This window comes from Oncorhynchus tshawytscha, linkage group LG13 (assembly GCF_018296145.1).
Source record: "Oncorhynchus tshawytscha isolate Ot180627B linkage group LG13, Otsh_v2.0, whole genome shotgun sequence".
Taxonomy (NCBI): Eukaryota; Metazoa; Chordata; class Actinopteri; order Salmoniformes; family Salmonidae; genus Oncorhynchus; species Oncorhynchus tshawytscha.
Genome location: NC_056441.1, coordinates 58,260,424 through 58,279,446, shown reverse-complemented (window position 1 = coordinate 58,279,446; position 19,023 = coordinate 58,260,424). Strand labels below are relative to the sequence as shown.

At 50.0% G+C, this 19,023-nt stretch overlaps 1 protein-coding gene across 1 annotated transcript in view; it reads right to left on the bottom strand.

Moving 5' to 3' along the window:
- Positions 1–271: 271 nt before the first annotated feature.
- The window catches only part of LOC112265378 (PTB-containing, cubilin and LRP1-interacting protein), a 58,339-nt gene continuing 39,587 nt past the window's right edge, over positions 272–19,023 (bottom strand). The window contains exon 3 of the mRNA XM_042296032.1: positions 272–2,688. Within this exon, the coding sequence (XP_042151966.1) occupies positions 2,191–2,688 (498 nt within the window). The 3' untranslated portion in view covers positions 272–2,190. The remainder of the gene's footprint in view (positions 2,689–19,023) is intronic.

The window sequence follows — 19,023 nt, the reverse complement described above, 5'->3', positions numbered from 1 at the left end:
TGTGGGCACCAAAATGGCTGCCACACATGGCTTGTGGTTGAGAAGAGCTTTGCGTAAGAAATGGAGACAAATACAATTATTGCTAGGACTGGGTCAAACCTGTGGCTGTAATACTGTATGTGTACACAAACCTAATACATAAACAGCCCTTGAAATTCACCCATGTACGATTCCTAGTACTGTTGAGAAACATTTGATATGGAGGCAAAGCATCACAGCCAATCTGAATCAACATGAAAGTTCATCAAAAAAGAGACTTCATCAAATTCAGTCAGTCTTGGTAAATAGTTTATATGTGATGCCTTCTTTATCTTTGCAAATTCTGTATAGAAAACACTTATGGTAACATTTCCAGACATTTAAAGCACGTCTGAGCCTTCAGACAAGACATGACACAGTAATCTACAGCTTTATAAACATTCCCTCCTCCTGTCATCCTGGCATTTCAAGCCCTGTGTCCCGGGCTCACACACCCTCTCAACAGCCAGTTCTATGGAACTCATACATATTCACAATTTACTTTAAAACATTGGTGCTGTCTTTGATGTTCTCGTTGTTTATTTAAAATAGCTATCAACATTTAATGCTGTAATATTTGGAAACAGATATTTTTTTGTTGTATTTACATAAGCTTATTGAATGAGTTTCAAATACAATGTATATATTTATATATGTACGTACTGACCAGAGCCATCTTAATAAAATCTGCTTCAGTCACAACAGAAAAAATACATGACCCACCCACTGTGAGTACCAGTCCATTCAAAAGAGTCTTGTTAGAAAAGGGGGTGGGAGGGGTGGAGCTCTTGTGTCGTGGAGGCTTCCAGTTGCCCCAGAATGGTCGCTCGTACCCTTCGACAGCCCAGGGAAACTGAACTGTGTGTGTCTGTTCATGGACTCAACACGCATCCAGCCCACGAGACATAATTGTTCCCTTAAGGTGTCTGTACAGAAAACTGCCCTAGCCAACTGCACCTAATCCAGATCAAACTATGTAGAAGAAATGTACTAAAACAACAAAGTAACTAAAAGGTGTAAGGAGCTTGCAGCACAACATACCTATAATAGATTCAGCACAGGCCAAGAGGATTCAGGTATTCTTTATGGATGGCTATTTTTGGGGTCCTAGAACATCGGTTTCTGTGACTGTCACATTTACTTTCCCTTTTCATACAAAACAAAACAAAAAATGTGTCAAATGGTCACATTCTTGTTTAAATTTAAAAAGCCCTGCAGAGCTTCCCAAAATGGATGCCACAAAGGCTGTGACATGTTTTACACTTCTAGTTGGATTACTAGCCCATTATCGGTCATGCTCTCTCTCCTGACAATCCTTTTTCTTAGATCACACACACACACACACACAACTACACACACACACACACACACATGCGCACGTTTGGGATTGCGGGACAGAGACCAGCCTTGGTATGTTAGAAGTGAGGCACAAAATCAACAGACAAGACACAGCTAAAAGACTCACTTTTGGTATGCTTCCAAAAAAGGAATCAAAATGTGATCGATAAGAGATGACGCTCTTGTGGCCTAATAAATATGTCAAGACCTCCCTCCTCCCGGCAACCTTCCGCACATATATTAGAGTCAAGGCTTTCTCTTTATATCCCACATTTAACAGTGCTACAGGCATAATTCGTAACTCCATAGTGCTGTTGTTTTAAAGTCAGAACATGAGGCAGTGATCTGGGATTCTTAGGACGTGATCTGGGCTTTTGATTGGGCGGGAAGGGGTGAGTAAGGGGCGCGCGGCGGGGTAAAGAGGCAGAGTCTCTCTGCACATTGCAGACAGACAGACGGACGGACAGACAGCAGCGTCGATTGGGAATGTCCTATAACCATTATTCACTCATCTCTAATGGGCAGATCATGCGCTTCAATGGCTATCCAGATGTTTGAGGATCTATTTATCCAAAGAGGCAGTGCTAGTTTAGTTTGGCTTCCCCATATGTTACATCTCTTGTGGTTCCTTTGTCCTCCTATTTTTCCCTTTTTAAAACTACGTCCTCGACATTCTTTAGTCGGCGTTTGCGGTCTGTGCGTCAGTCAATTTGAGTTTTTTCCTTAAACCAGAGTAGAGTAAGAGAGACAGAGAGTAGAAAGAGTGCTCCGGCTGCACCTGTGCACCTCCCCTCACGGCTTGCGACCGGGGGAGGGGGGCGGTAACCCTGGTGCTCAGCCGTCCTCCTCGGGGGTGGAGTCATCTGGAGCGGAGTCGTCAGTGGCGAACTCGTCCGAGGAGCCGCTCTTGTGGATGCGTCCATCGCTGCGCATACTGTGGAAGGTCTTGCGGAAGGCTTCCATCATGGAGTGGGCCAGCTTCTTGGCCTCCAGCTTGCTCTCACACTCCACGGCGTGGCAGTCCATCTGGAAGGTCAGGTCGTCGTTGATCTCCCGGTAGATCCAGGCGAACACATTGGGGCTCGTGCAGTGGTCCGCCGTACAGTAGGCGATGCGCGCCACCTGGTACGTGTCCATGGTGACCGAGGCCTCACCGCGCCCGTCCAGGTGGTGCAGGCGCACCTGGAAGGGGCGGATCTCCAGGAGGGAGTTGGCAGGGAGGTGCTCTTCCTGGGCCAGCGCACGGCGGTCCCACAGGCCCACCACTGCCGACTCTGTGCAGCCCGACAGGAACTGGGTCCCTGAGATGGTCACCTTGCCCAGGTACGTCACCTGTGGAGAGAACGCAGAGAGAGAGAGGCTATTAAACATCTGACAGCATCTAGTGGTACAAAACTATGACTGCCTATGTGGCTCAACTGGTAAAAGTGTAGGATTATCAATGCTAAGGTCATGGGTTAAATTCCTGTAGGGATCACATACACACATATTATAAGCAATGTACCCTTATGAATTCACTGCACTATAAGTGCCTGCTAAATGGCATACGTATCAACAAGAAACAAATTTGTACACTCAGAATCATTCAGCCGAGTACTAGTTGCAAATCAATGGTTTTCTATTGGGACACCATTTGTAAGTCTCCAGACGTGATGAGAGGTTTGTCTTTTTGTATGTGCTGACATGCTGAGGGACGTGTGCGTTATTTTCCCAGAGCTGAGAGTCTTTTTACGGCTGCAGCAGCCAGCCAACACTACAGAATACCATAGTAGTGACACGCTACATACTGGGAGAGGCTACTACACTGTACTCTACTCTTGAGGGAGAGGGAGAGAGAAGAGAGAAAGAGAAGTGGGTGAGTAGGAGCAAGGAAAGAGGACAGTATAAAGATTGAGGGAGGGAGAGAGGGAGGGCAGTATAAAGGGTTGAGGGAGGGAGGGAAAGAGAGGGGACAGTATAAAGGATTGAGGGAGGGAGGGAAGGAGAGGGGACAGTATAAAGTGTTGAGGGAGGGAGGGAAAGAGAGGGGACAGTATAAAGGATTGAGGGAGGGAGGGAAGGAGAGGGGACAGTATAAAGGGTTGAGGGAGGGAGGGAAGGAGAGGGGACAGTATAAAGTGTTGAGGGAGGGAGGGAGGGAGAAGGGACAGTATAAAGGGTTGAGGGAGGGAGGGAAGGAGAGGGGACAGTATAAAGGGTTGAGGGAGGGAGGGAAGGAGAGGGGACAGTATAAAGTGTTGAGGGAGGGAGGGAGAAGGGACAGTATAAAGGGTTGAGGGAGGGAAGGAGGGAAGGAGAGGGGACAGTAGAAAGGGTTGAGGGAGGGAGGGAGGGAGAAGGGACAGTATAAAGGGTTGAGGGAGGGAGGGAGGGAAGGAGGGAGGGAGGGAGGGAGGGAGGGAGGGAGGGAGGGAGGGAGGGAGGAGGGAGGGAGGGAGGGAGGGAGGGAGGGAGGGAGGGAGGGAGGGGGAGGGAGGGAGGGAGGGAGGGAGGGGAGGGAGGGAGAGGGGACAGTATAAAGGGTTGAGGGAGGGAGAAGGGACAGTATAAAGGGTTGAGGGAGGGAGAAGGGACAGTATAAAGGCTTGATGGAGGGAGGGTGGACAGTATAAAGGGTTGAGGGAGGGAGGGTGGACAGTATAAAGTGTTGAGGGAGGGTGGACAGTATAAAGGGTTGAGGGAGGGAGGGTGGACAGTATAAAGGGTTGAGGGAGGGAGGGTGGACAGTATAAAGGGTTGAGGGAGGGAGGGTGGACAGTATAAAGGGTTGAGGGAGGGAGGGTGGACAGTATAAAGGGTACAGGGAGGGTGGACATTATAAAGTGTTGAGGAGAGGTGGACAGTATAAAGTGTTGAGGGAGGGTGGACAGTATAAAGGGTTGAGGGAGGGTGGACAGTATAAAGGGTTGATGGAGGTAGGGTGGACAGTATAAAGTGTTGAGGGAGGGTGGACAGTATAAAGGGTTGAAGGAGGGAGGGTGGACAGTATAAAGGGTACAGGGAGGGTGGACATTATAAAGTGTTGAGGGAGGTGGACAGTATAAAGTGTTGAGGGAGGGTGGACAGTATAAGGGTACAGGGAGGGTGGACAGTATAAGGGTACAGGGAGGGTGGACAGTATAAAGTGTTGAGGGAGGGTGGACACTATAAAGTGTTGAGGCAGGGAGAAGGGACAGTATAAAGTGTTGAGGGAGGAGAAGGGACAGTATAAAGGCTTGATGGAGGGAGGGTGGACATTATAAAGTGTTGAGGGAGGGTGGACAGTATAAAGGGTACAGGGAGGGTGGACATTATAAAGTGTTGAGGGAGGGTGGACAGTATAAAGTGTTGAGGGAGGGAGGGTGGACAGTATAAAGTGTTGAGGGAGGGAGGGTGGACAGTATAAAGTGTTGAGGGAGGGAGGGTGGACAGTATAAAGTGTTGAGGGAGGGAGGGTGGACAGTATAAAGGGTTGAGGGAGGGAGGGTGGACAGTATAAAAGGTTGATGGAGGGAGGGTGGACAGTATAAAGGGTTGAGGAGGGAGGGTGGACAGTATAAAGGGTTGAGGGAGGGAGGGTGGACAGTATAAGGGGTTGAGGGAGGGAGGGTGGACAGTATAAAGGGTTGAGGAGGGAGGGTGGACATTATAAAGTGTTGAGGGAGGGTGGACAGTATAAAGTGTTGAGGAGGGAGGGTGGACAGATAAAAGGTTGATGGAGGGAGGGTGGACAGTATAAAGGGTTGAGGGAGGGAGGGTGGACAGTATAAAGGGTTGAGGGAGGGAGGGTGGACAGTATAAGGGGTTGAGGGAGGGAGGGTGGACAGTATAAAGGGTTGAGGGAGGGAGGGTGGACAGTATAAAGGGTTGAGGGAGGGAGGACAGTATAAAGGGTTGATGGAGGGAGGGTGGACAGTATAAAGGGTACAGGGAGGGTGGACAGTATAAAGTGTTGAGGGAGGGTGGACAGTGTAAAGTGTTGAGGGAGGGTGGACAGTATAAGGGTACAGGAAGGGTGGACAGTATAAGGGTACAGGGAGGGTGGACAGTATAAGGGTACAGGGAGGGTGGACAGTATAAAGTGTTGAGGGAGGGTGGACATTATAAAGGCTTGAGGGAGGGAGGGAGGACAGTATTAAGTGTTGAGGGAGGGAGAAGGGACAGTATAAAGGCTTGAAGGAGGGAGAAGGGACAGTATAAAGTGTTGAGGGAGGGAGAAGGGACAGTATAAAGTGTTGAGGGAGGGAGGGTGGACAGTATAAGGGGTTGAGGGAGGGTGGACAGTATAAGGGGTTGAGGGAGGGTGGACAGTATAAGGGGTTGAGGGGAGGGAGGGTGGACAGTATAAAGTGTTGAGGGAGGGTGGACAGTATAAAGTGTTGAGGGAGGGTGGACACTATAAAGTGTTGAGGGAGGGTGGACAGTATAAAGGGTTGAGGGAGGGTGGACAGTATAACGTTGAGGGAGGGTGGACAGTATAACGTGTTGAGGGAGGGTGGACAGTATAAAGTGTTGAGGGAGGGTGGACAGTATAAAGTGTTGAGGGAGGGTGGACAGTATAAAGTGTTGAGGGAGGGTGGATAAGTATAAAGTGTTGAGGGAGGGTGGACACTATAAAGTGTTGAGGGAGGGTGGACAGTATAAAGGCTTGAGGGAGGGTGGACACTATAAAGGCTTGAGGGAGGGCGGACACTAAAGTGTTGAGGGAGGGTGGACTATAAAGTGTTGAGGGAGGGTGGACAGTATAAAGGGAGGGAAGGTGGACAGTATAAAGTTTTGAGGGAGGGAGGGTGGACAGTATAACGGGTTGAGGGAGGGTGGACAGTATAAAGTGTTGAGGGAGGGTGGACACTATAAAGTGTTGAGGGAGGGTGGACAGTATAAAGTCTTGAGGGAGGGTGGACAGTATAACGGGTTGAGGGAGGGTGGACAGTATAACGTGTTGAGGGAGGGTGGACAGTATAAAGTGTTGAGGGAGGGAGGGTGGACAGTATAACGGGTTGAGGTGGGGTGGACAGTATAACGGGTTGAGGGAGGGTGGACAGTATAACGTGTTGAAGGAGGGTGGACAGTATAAAGTGTTGAGGGAGGGAGGGTGGACAGTATAAAGTGTTGAGGGAGGGAGGGTGGACAGTATAACGGGTTGAGGGAGGGTGGACAGTATAAAGTGTTGAGGAGGGTGGACAGTATAAAGGCTTGAGGGAGGGTGGACAGTATAAAGTGTTGAGGAGGGTGGACACTATAAAGTGTTGAGGAGGGTGGACAGTATAAAGTGTTGAGGGAGGGTGGACAGTATAAAAAGGCTTGAGGGAGGGTGGACAGTATAAAGTGTTGAGGGAGGGTGGACACTATAAAGTGTTGAGGGAGGGTGGACAGTATAAGGGGTTGAGGGACGGTGGACAGTATAAAGGCTTGAGGGAGGGTGGACACTATAAAGGGTTGAGGGAGGGTGGACAGTATAAAGGCTTGAGGGAGGGTGGACACTATAAAGTGTTGAGGGAGGGTGGACAGTATAAAGGCTTGAGGGAGGGTGGACAGTATAAAGGCTTGAGGGAGGGTGGACAGTATAAAGTGTTGAGGGGGGTGGACAGTATAAAGACTTGAGGGAGGGTGGACAGTATAAAGTGTTGAGGGAGGGTGGACACTATAAAGTGTTGAGGGAGGGTGGACAGTATAAAGACTTGAGGGAGGGTGGACAGTATAAAGTGTTGAGTGTTGAGGGAGGGTGGACACTATAAAGTGTTGAGGGAGGGTGGACACTATAAAGTGTTGAGGAGGGAGGGTGGACAGTATAACGGGTTGAGGGGGTGGACAGTATAACGGGTTGAGGGAGGGTGGACAGTATAACGTGTTGAGGGAGGGTGGGCAGTATAAAGTGTTGAGGGAGGGAGGGTGGACAGTATAACGGGTTGAGGGAGGGTGGAGAGTATAACGGGTTGAGGGAGAGTGGACAGTATAAAGTGTTGAGGGAGGGTGGACAGTATAAAGGCTTGAGGAGGGTGGACAGTATAAAGTGTTGAGGGAGGGTGGACACTATAAAGTGTTGAGGGAGAGTGGACAGTATAAAGTGTTGAGGGAGGGTGGACAGTATAAAGGCTTGAGGGAGGGTGGACAGTATAAAGTGTTGAGGGAGGGTGGACAGTATAAAGGCTTGAGGGAGGGTGGACAGTATAAAGTGTTGAGGGAGGGTGGACACTATAAAGTGTTGAGGGAGGGTGGACAGTATAAAGGGTACAGGGAGGGAGAAGGGACAGTATAAAGGCTTGAGGGAGGGAGAAGGGACAGTATAAAGTGTTGAGGGAGGGAGAAGGGACAATATAAAGTGTTGAGGGAGGGAAAAGGGACAGTATAAAGTGTTGAGGGAGGGAGGGTGGACAGTATAAAGTGTTGAGGGAGGGAGGGTGGACAGTATAAAGTGTTGAGGGAGGGAGGGTGGACAGTATAAAGTGTTGAGGAGGGAGGGTGGACAGTATAAAGTGTTGAGGGAGGGAGGGTGGACAGTATAAAGTGTTGAGGAGGGAGGGTGGACAGTATAAAGTGTTGAGGGAGGGAGGGTGAGACAGTATAAAGTGTTGAGGGAGGGAGGGTGGACAGTATAAAGGGTTGAGGAGGAGGGTGGACAGTATAAAGGGTTGAGAGAGTGGACAGTATAAAGTGTTGAGGGAGGGAGGGAGGAGGGTGGACAGTAAAAAGGGTTGAGGGAGGGAGGGTGGACAGTATAAAGGGTTGAGGGAGGGTGGACAGTATAAGGGGTTGAGGAGGGTGGACAGTATAAGGGGGAGAGTGACGGAGGGAGGGTGGACAGTATAAAGTGTTGAGGGAGGGTGGACAGTATAAAGTGTTGAGGGAGGGTGGACACTATAAAGTGTTGAGGGAGGGTGGACAGTATAACGGGTTGAGGGAGGGTGGACAGTATAACGTGTTGAGGGAGGGTGGACAGTATAACGTGTTGAGGGAGGGTGGACAGTATAAAGTGTTGAGGGAGGGTGGACAGTATAAAGTGTTGAGGGAGGGTGGACAGTATAACGGCTTGAGGGAGGGTGGACAGTATAAAGTGTTGAGGGAGGGTGGACACTATAAAGTGTTGAGGGAGGGTGGACAGTATAAAGGCTTGAGGGAGGGTGGACACTATAAAGGCTTGAGGGAGGGCGGACACTAAAGTGTTGAGGGAGGGTGGACTATAAAGTGTTGAGGGAGGGTGGACAGTATAAAGGGAGGGAAGGTGGACAGTATAAAGTTTTGAGGGAGGGAGGGTGGACAGTATAACGGGCTGAGGGAGGGTGGACAGTATAAAGTGTTGAGGGAGGGTGGACACTATAAAGTGTTGAGGGAGGGTGGACAGTATAAAGTCTTGAGGGAGGGTGGACAGTATAACGGGTTGAGGGAGGGTGGACAGTATAACGTGTTGAGGGAGGGTGGACAGTATAAAGTGTTGAGGGAGGGAGGGTGGACAGTATAACGGGTTGAGGTGGGGTGGACAGTATAACGGGTTGAGGGAGGGTGGACAGTATAACGTGTTGAGGGAGGGTGGACAGTATAAAGTGTTGAGGGAGGGAGGGTGGACAGTATAAAGTGTTGAGGGAGGGAGGGTGGACAGTATAACGGGTTGAGGGAGGGTGGACAGTATAACGGGTTGAGGGAGGGTGGACAGTATAAAGGGTTGAGGGAGGGTGGACAGTATAAAGTGTTGAGGAGGGTGGACAGTATAAAGGCTTGAGGGAGGGTGGACAGTATATAAGTGTTGAGGGAGGGTGGACACTATAAAGTGTTGAAAGGAGGGTGGACAGTATAAAGTGTTGAGGGAGGGTGACAGTATAAAGGCTTGAGGGAGGGTGGACAGTATAAAGTGTTGAGGGAGGGTGGACACTATAAAGTGTTGAGGGAGGGTGGACAGTATAAAGGTTGAGGGAGGGTGGACAGTATAAAGGTTGAGGGAGGGTGGACAGTATAAAGGCTTGAGGGAGGGTGGACACTATAAAGGGTTGAGGGAGGGTGGACAGTATAAAGGCTTGAGGGAGGGTGGACACTATAAAGTGTTGAGGGAGGGTGGACAGTATAAAGGCTTGAGGGAGGGTGGACACTATAAAGTGTTGAGGGAGGGTGGACAGTATAAAGGTTGAGGGAGGGTGGACAGTATAAAGTGTTGAGGGGGGGTGGACAGTATAAAGACTGAGAGGAGGGAGGGTGGACAGTATAAAGTGTTGAGGAGGGTGGACAGTATAACGGGTTGAGGGAGGGTGGACAGTATAAAGTGTTGAGGGAGGGTGGACACTATAAAGTGTTGAGGGAGGGTGGACAGTATAAAGTGTTGAGGGAGGGTGGACAGTATAAAGGCTTGAGGGAGGGTGGACAGTATAAAGTGTTGAGGGAGGGTGGACACTATAAAGTGTTGAGGGAGGGTGGACAGTATAAGGGGTTGAGGGACGGTGGACAGTATAAAGGCTTGAGGGAGGGTGGACACTATAAAGGGTTGAGGAGGGTGGACAGTATAAAGGCTTGAGGGAGGGTGAGGGACACTATAAAGTGTTGAGGAGGGTGGACAGTATAAAGGCTTGAGGGAGGGTGGACAGTATAAAGGCTTGAGGGAGGGTGGACAGTATAAAGTGTTGAGGGAGGGTGGACAGTATAAAGACTTGAGGGAGGGTGGACAGTATAAAGTGTTGAGGGAGGGTGGACACTATAAAGTGTTGAGGGAGGGTGGACAGTATAAAGAGTTGAGGGAGGGTGGACAGTATAAAGTGTTGAGGGAGGGTGGACACTATAAAGTGTTGAGGGAGGGTGGACAGTATAAAGTGTTGAGGAGGGTGGACAGTATAAAGGCTTGAGGGAGGGTGGACAGTATAAAGTGTTGAGGAGGGTGGACAGTATAAAGTGTTGAGGGAGGGTGGACAGTATAAGGGTTGAGGGGGGTGGACAGTATAAAGGGAGGAGGGAGGGTTGAGGAGGAGGGTGGACAGTATAAAGGGAGGGTGGACAGTATAAGGGAGGGAGTGGACAGTATAAAGTGTTGAGGGAGGGTGGACACTATAAAGGTTGAGGGAGGGTGGACAGTATAACGGGTTGAGGGAGGGTGGACAGTATAACGTGTTGAGGAGGGTGGACAGTATAAAGTGTTGAGGGAGGGTGACAGTATAAAGTGTTGAGGGAGGGTGGACAGTATAAAGTGTTGAGGAGGGTGGACAGTATAACGGCTTGAGGGAGGGTGGACAGTATAAAGTGTTGAGGAGGGTGGACACTATAAAGTGTTGAGGGAGGGTGGACAGTATAAAGGCTTGAGGGAGGGTGGACACTATAAAGGCTTGAGGGAGGGTGGACACTAAAGTGTTGAGGGAGGGTGGACTATAAAGTGTTGAGGGAGGGTGGACAGTATAAAGGAGGGGAAGGTGGACAGTATAAAGTGTTGAGGGAGGGAGGGTGGACAGTATAACGGGCTGAGGGAGGGTGGACAGTATAAAGTGTTGAGGGAGGGTGGACACTATAAAGTGTTGAGGGAGGGTGGACAGTATAAAGTCTTGAGGAGGGTGGACAGTATAACGGGTTGAGGGAGGGTGGACAGTATAACGTGTTGAGGGAGGGTGGACAGTATAAAGTGTTGAGGGAGGGAGGGTGGACAGTATAACGGGTTGAGGTGGGGTGGACAGTATAACGGGTTGAGGGAGGGTGGACAGTATAACGTGTTGAGGAGGGTGGACAGTATAAAGTGTTGAGGGAGGGAGGGTGGACAGTATAAAGTGTTGAGGGAGGGAGGGTGGACAGTATAAAGGGTTGAGGGAGGGTGGACAGTATAAAGTGTTGAGGAGGGTGGACAGTATAAAGGCTTGAGGGAGGGTGGACAGTATAAAGTGTTGAGGGAGGGTGGACACTATAAAGTGTTGAGGGAGGGTGGACAGTATAAAGTGTTGAGGGAGGGTGGACAGTATAAAGGCTTGAGGGAGGGTGGACAGTATAAAGTGTTGAGGGAGGGTGGACACTATAAAGTGTTGAGGAGGGTGGACAGTATAAAAGTGTTGAGGAGGGGGTGAGGGATAAGGGTGAGGAGGTGGACAGTATAAAGGCTTGAGGGAGGGTGGACACTATAAAGGGTTGAGGGAGGGTGGACAGTATAAAGGCTTGAGGGAGGGTGGACACTATAAAGTGTTGAGGGAGGGTGGACAGTATAAAGGCTTGAGGGAGGGTGGACAGCTAGTATAAAGGCTTGAGGGAGGGTGGACAGTATAAAGTGTTGAGGGGGGGGTGGACAGTATAAAGACTTGAGGGAGGGTGGACAGTATAAAGTGTTGAGGGAGGGTGGACACTATAAAGTGTTGAGGAGGGTGGACAGTATAAAGACTTGAGGGAGGGTGGACAGTATAAAGTGTTGAGGGAGGGTGGACAGTATAAAGTGTTGAGGGAGGGTGGACACTATAAAGTGTTGAGGGAGGAGGGTGGACAGTATAAAGGGTTGAGGGGGGTGGACAGTATAAAGGGTTGAGGGAGGGTGGACAGTATAAAGTGTTGAGGGAGGGTGGACAGTATAAAGTGTTGAGGGGGTGGAGGGAGGGTGGACAGTATAAAGGGTTGAGGGAGGGTGGACAGTATAACGGGTTGAGGGAGGAGTGGACAGTATAAAGTGTTGAGGAACAGTAAAGTTGAGGGAGGGTGGAGGGAGGGTGGACAATAAAGGCTTGAGGGAGGGTGGACAGTATAAAGTGTTGAGGGAGGGTGGACACTATAAAGTGTTGAGGGAGGGTGGACAGTATAAAGTGTTGAGGGAGGGTGGACAGTATAAAGGTTGAGGAGGGTGGACAGTATAAAGTGTTGAGGGAGGGTGGACACTATAAAGTGTTGAGGGAGGGTGGACAGTATAAAGTGTTGAGGAGGGTGGACACTATAAAGTGTTGAGGGAGGGTGGACAGTATAAAGTGTTGAGGGGAGGGTGGACAGTATAAAGGCTTGAGGGAGGGTGGACAGTATAAAGTGTTGAGGAGGTGGACACTATAAAGTGTTGAGGAGGTGGACAGTATAAAGACTTGAGGGGTGGACAGGGCTTGAGGAGGGTGGACAGTATAAAGTGTTGAGGGAGGGTGGACAGTATAAAGTGTTGAGGGAGGGTGGACAGTATAAAGTGTTGAGGGAGGGTGGACAGTATAAAGGTTGAGGGAGGGTGGACAGTATAAAGGCTGGGAGGGTGGACAGTATAAAGTGTTGAGGGAGGTGGACAGTATAAAGTGTTGAGGGAGGGATAAAGGGTGAGGGAGGGTGGACACTATAAAGTGTTGAGGAGGGTGGACAGTATAAAGTGTTGAGGGAGGGTGGACAGTATAAAGTGTTGAGGGAGGGTGGACACTATAAAGTGTTGAGGGAGGGTGGACAGTATAAAGGGTTGAGGGAGGGTGGACAGTATAAAGGAGGGTGTATAAGGGGGAGGGTGGACAGTATAAAGTGTTGAGGGAGGGTGGACAGTATAAAGTGTTGAGGGAGGGAGGGTGGACAGTATAAAGTGTTGAGGGAGGGTGGACAGTATAAAGTGTTGAGGGAGGGAGGGTGGACAGTATAAAGGTTGAGGGAGGGTGGACAGTATAAAGTGTTGAGGGAGGGTGGACAGTATAAAGTGTTGAGGGAGGGTGGACAGTATAAAGGCTTGAGGGAGGGTGGACAGTATAAAGTGTTGAGGGAGGGTGGACACTATAAAGTGTTGAGGGAGTGGACAGTATAAAGTGTTGAGGAGGGTGGACAGTATAAAGTGCTTGAGGAGGGTGGACAGTATAAAGTGTTGAGGAGGGTGGACACTATAAAGTGTTGAGGAGGTGGACAGTATAAAGTGTTGAGGGAGGGTGGACAGTATAAAGTGTTGAGGAGAGGTGGACAGTATAAAGTGTTGAGGAGAGGGTGGACAGTATAAAGGTTGAGGGAGGAGAAGGACAGTATAAAGGTTGAGGAGGAGAAGGGACAATATAAAGGGTTGAGGGAGGGTGGACAGTATAAAGTGTTGAGGGAGGGAGGGTGGACAGTATAAAGTGTTGAGGGAGGGAGGACAGTATAAAGGTTGAGGGAGGGAGGGTGGACAGTATAAAGTGTTGAGGGAGGGAGGGTGGACAGTATAAAGTGTTGAGGAGGGAGGGTGGACAGTATAAAGTGTTGAGGAGGGAGGTGGACAGTATAAAGTGTTGAGGAGGAGGGTGGACAGTATAAAGTGTTGAGGGGGGAGGGTGGACAGTATAAAGTGTTGAGGAGGGAGTATAAAGGGAGGGTGGACAGTATAAAGTGTTGAGGGAGGGAGTGGACAGTATAAAGGTTGAGGAGGGAGGGTGGACAGTATAAAGGGTTGAGGAGGGAGGGTGGACAGTATAAAGTGTTGAGGGGTTGAGGGAGGGTGGACAGTATAAAGGGTTGAGGGACAGTATAAAAGGGAGTGGACAGTATAAGGGGTTGAGGAGGGAGGGTGGACAGTATAAAGTGTTGAGGAGGGTGGACAGTATAAAGTGTTGAGGAGGGTGGACACTATAAAGTGTTGAGGAGGGTGGACAGTATAACGGGTTGAGGGAGGGTGGACAGTATAACGTGTTGAGGAGGGTGGACAGTATAACGTGTTGAGGGAGGGTGGACAGTATAAAGTGTTGAGGAGGGTGGACAGTATAAAGTGTTGAGGGAGGGTGGACAGTATAACGGCTTGAGGGAGGGTGGACAGTATAAAGTGTTGAGGGAGGGTGGACACTAAAGTGTTGAGGGAGGGTGGACAGTATAAAGGCTTGAGGGAGGGTGGACACTATAAAGGCTTGAGGGAGGGCGGACACTAAAGCGTTGAGGAGGGTGGACTATAAAGTGTTGAGGAGGGTGGACAGTATAAAGGAGGGAAGGTGGACAGTATAAAGTTTTGAGGAGGGAGGGTGGACAGTATAACGGGTTGAGGGAGGGTGGACAGTATAAAGTGTTGAGGGAGGGTGGACACTATAAAGTGTTGAGGGAGGGTGGACAGTATAAAGTCTTGAGGAGGGTGGACAGTATAACGGGTTGAGGGAGGGTGGACAGTATAACGTGTTGAGGGAGGGTGGACAGTATAAAGTGTTGAGGGAGGGAGGGTGGACAGTATAACGGGTTGAGGTGGGGTGGACAGTATAACGGGTTGAGGGAGGGTGGACAGTATAACGTGTTGAGGGAGGGTGGACAGTATAAAGTGTTGAGGAGGGAGGGTGGACAGTATAAAGTGTTGAGGGAGGGAGGGTGGACAGTATAACGGGTTGAGGGAGGGTGGAGAGTATAACGGGTTGAGGGAGGGTGGACAGTATAAAGTGTTGAGGGAGGGTGGACAGTATAAAGGCTTGAGGGAGGGTGGACAGTATAAAGTGTTGAGGGAGGGTGGACACTATAAAGTGTTGAGGGAGGGTGGACAGTATAAAGTGTTGAGGGAGGGTGGACAGTATAAAGGCTTGAGGGAGGGTGGACAGTATAAAGTGTTGAGGGAGGGTGGACACTATAAAGTGTTGAGGGAGGGTGGACAGTATAAAGTGTTGAGGGAGGGTGGACAGTATAAGGGGTTGAGGGACGGTGGACAGTATAAAGGCTTGAGGGAGGGTGGACACTATAAAGGGTTGAGGGAGGGTGGACAGTATAAAGGCTTGAGGGAGGGTGGACACTATAAAGTGTTGAGGGAGGGTGGACAGTATAAAGGCTTGAGGGAGGGTGGACACTATAAAGTGTTGAGGGAGGGTGGACAGTATAAAGGCTTGAGGGAGGGTGGACAGTATAAAGTGTTGAGGGGGTGGACAGTATAAAGACTTGAGGGAGGGTGGACAGTATAAAGTGTTGAGGAGGGTGGACAGTATAAAGGCTTGAGGGAGGGTGGACAGTATAAAGTGTTGAGGAGGGTGGACACTATAAAGTGTTGAGGGAGGGTGGACAGTATAAAGTGTTGAGGAGGGTGGACAGTATAAAGTGTTGAGGGAGGGTGGACACTATAAAGTGTTGAGGAGGGTGGACAGTATAAAGGCTTGAGGGAGGGTGGACACTATAAAGTGTTGAGGGAGGGTGGACAGTATAAAGTGTTGAGGAGGGTGGACACTATAAAGTGTTGAGGAGGGTGGACACTATAAAGGCTTGAGGGAGGGTGGACAGTATAAAGTGTTGAGGGAGGGTGGACACTATAAAGTGTTGAGGGAGGGTGGACACTATAAAGTGTTGAGGGAGGGTGGACAGTACTAAGGGAGGGTGGACAGAATAACGTGTTGAGGGAGGGTGGACAGTATAACGTGTTGAGGGAGGGTGGACAGTATAAAGTGTTGAGGGAGAGTGGACAGTATAAAGTGTTGAGGGAGGGTGGACAGTATAACGGGTTGAGGGAGGGTGGACAGTATAACGTGTTGAGGGAGGGTGGACAGTATAAAGTGTTGAGGGAGGGAGGGTTGACAGTATAACGGGTTGAGGGAGGGTGGACAGTATAACGTGTTGAGGAGGGTGGACAGTATAAAGTGTTGAGGGAGGGAGGGTGGACAGTATAAAGTGTTGAGGAGGGTGGACAGTATAAGGGGTTGAGGGAGGGTGGACAGTATAAGGGGTTGAGGGAGGGTGGACAGTATAACGGGCTGAGGGAGGGAGGGTGGACAGTATAAAGTTTTGAGGGAGGGTGGACAGTATAAAGTGTTGAGGAGGGAGGGTGGACAGTATAACGGGTTGAGGGGGTGGACAGTGTAACGGGTTGAGGGAGGGTGGACAGTATAACGTGTTGAGGGAGGGTGGACAGTATAAAGTGTTGAGGGAGGGAGGGTGGACAGTACAAAGTGTTGAGGGAGGGAGGGTGGACAGTATAACGGGTTGAGGGAGGGTGGACAGTATAACGGGTTGAGGGAGGGTGGACAGTATAAAGTGTTGAGGGAGGGTGGACACTATAAAGTGTTGAGGGAGGGTTGACAGTATAAAGGCTTGAGGAGGGTGGACAGTATTAAGTGTTGAGGGAGGGTGGACACTAAAGTGTTGAGGGAGGGTGGACAGTATAAAGTGTTGAGGAGGGTGGACAGTATAAGGGGTTGAGGGACGGTGGACAGTATAAAGGCTTGAGGGAGGGTGGACACTATAAAGGGTTGAGGGAGGGTGGACAGTATAAAGTGTTGAGGGAGGGTGGACACTATAAAGTGTTTAGGGAGGATGGACAGTATAAAGGCTTGAGGGAGGGTGGACAGTATAAAGTGTTGAGGAGGGTGGACAGTATAAAGACTTGAGGGAGGGCGGACAGTATAAAGTGTTGAGGGAGGGTGGACACTATAAAGTGTTGAGGAGGGTGGACAGTATAAAGTGTTGAGGGAGGGAGGGTGGACAGTATAAAGTGTTGAGGGAGGGAGGGTGGACAGTATAACGGGTTGAGGGAGGGTGGACAGTATAACGTGTTGAGGGAGGGTGGACAGTACAAAGTGTTGAGGGAGGGAGGGTGGACAGTATAACGGGTTGAGGGAGGGTGGACAGTATAACGGGTTGAGGGAGGGTGGACAGTATAAAGTGTTGAGGAGGGTGGACACTATAAAGTGTTGAGGAGGGGTGGACAGTATAAAGGCTTGAGGGAGGGTGGACAGTATAAAGGCTTGAGGGAGGGTGGACACTATAAAGGGTTGAGGAGGGTGGACAGTATAAAGGCTTGAGGGAGGGTGGACACTATAAAGTGTTGAGGAGGGTGGACAGTATGAAGTGTTGAGGAGGGAGGGTGGACAGTATAAAGGCTTGAGGGAGGGTGGACACTATAAAGGGTTGAGGGAAGGTGGACAGTATAAAGGCTTGAGGGAGGGTGGACAGTATAAAGTGTTGAGGAGGGAGGGTGGACAGTATAAAGGCTTGAGGGAGGGTGGACACTATAAAGTGTTGAGGGAGGGTGGACAGTATAAAGGCTTGAGGGAGGGTGGACAGTATAAAGTGTTGAGGGAGGGTGGACAGTATAAAGTGTTAAGGGAGGGAGGGTGGACAGTATAACGGGTTGAGGAAAGGGTGGACAGTATAAAGTGTTGAGGGAGGGAGGGTGGACAGTATAACGGGTTGAGGGAGGGTGGACAGTATAACGGGTTGAGGGAGGGTGGACAGTATAAAGTGTTGAGGGAGGGTGGACACTATAAAGTGTTGAGGGAGGGTGGACAGTATAAAGGCTTGAGGGAGGGTGGACAGTATAAAGTGTTGAGGGAGGGTGGACACTATAAAGTGTTGAGGTTGGGTGGACAGTATAAGGGGTTGAGGGACGGTGGACAGTATAAAGGCTTGAGGGAGGGTGGACAGTATAAAGGCTTGAGGGAGGGTGGACACTATAAAGTGTTGAGGGAGGGTGGACAGTATGAAGTGTTGAGGGAGTGAGGGTGGACAGTATAAAGGCTTGAGGGAGGGTGGACACTAAAGGGTTGAGGGAAGGTGGACAGTATAAAGGCTTGAGGGAGGGTGGACAGTATAAAGTGTTGAGGGAGGGTGGACAGTATAAAGGCTTGAGGGAGGGTGGACACTATAAAGTGTTGAGGAGGGTGGACAGTATAAAGGCTTGAGGGAGGGTGGACAGTATAAAGTGTTGAGGGAGGGTGGACAGTATAAAGTGTTAAGGGAGGGAGGGTGGACAGTATAACGGGTTGAGGAAAGGGTGGACAGTATAACGTGTTGAGGGAGGGAGGGTGGACAGTATAACGGGTTTAGGGAGGGTGGACAGTATAAAGGGTTGAGGGAGGGTGGACAGTATAAAGGGAGGGAGGGTGGACACTATAAAGTGTTGAGGGAGGGTGGACACTATAAAGTGTTGAGGGAGGGTGGACAGTATAAAGTATTGAGGAGGGAGAAGGGACAGTATAAAGTGTTGAGGGAGGGTGGACAGTATAAAGTGTTGAGGGAGGGAGGGTGGACAGTATAACGGGTTTAGGGAGGGTGGACAGTATAAAGGGTTGAGGGAGGGTGGACAGTATAAAGGGAGGGAGGGTGGACACTATAAAGTGTTGAGGGAGGGTGGACACTATAAAGTGTTGAGGGAGGGTGGACAGTATAAAGTATTGAGGGAGGGAGAAGGGACAGTATAAAGTGTTGAGGGAGGGTGGACAGTATAAAGTGTTGAGGGAGGGAGGGTGGACAGTATAAAGTGTTGAGCGAGGGTGGACAGTATAAAGTGTTGAGGGACGGTGGACAGTATAACGGGTTGAGGGAGGGTGGACAGTATAAAGGGTTGAGGGAGGGTGGACAGTATAAAGGGTTGAGGGAGGGTGGACAGTATAAAGTTTTGAGGGAGGGTGGACAGTATAAAGGCTTGAGGGAGGGTGGACAGTATAACGGGTTGAGGGAGGGTGGACAGTATAAAGGGTTGAGGGAGGGTGGACAGTATAAAGGGTTGAGGGAGGGTGGACAGTATAAAGGGAGGGAGGCCGAGGAGAGAGAGTATATAAGTGTAAACCAGAGGGCTAGAGAAAGGTGAACTGAACACAGCCTAGTTTCTCAGTGGGAGCGGGTCCAGCCCAGGCCTTGGTCCAGCAGGCACAATGGCTGACTTGAGAGCTCTCTCTCTCTCAATTCAATTCAAAGGGCTTTATTCAATTCAAAGGGATTCAATTCAAAGGGCTTTCACTCTCTCTCTCTCTCTACATGGTGCACTTTATGACTTAATAAAAATACACAGGGGAGGTGCCTGGTGGGAGTAAAGCACTTGCAGACTTTCTCCTCTCAGTATTGGTTTACAGGGATGGGGGCATCGAGCGATGGAAGGGGGTTGGG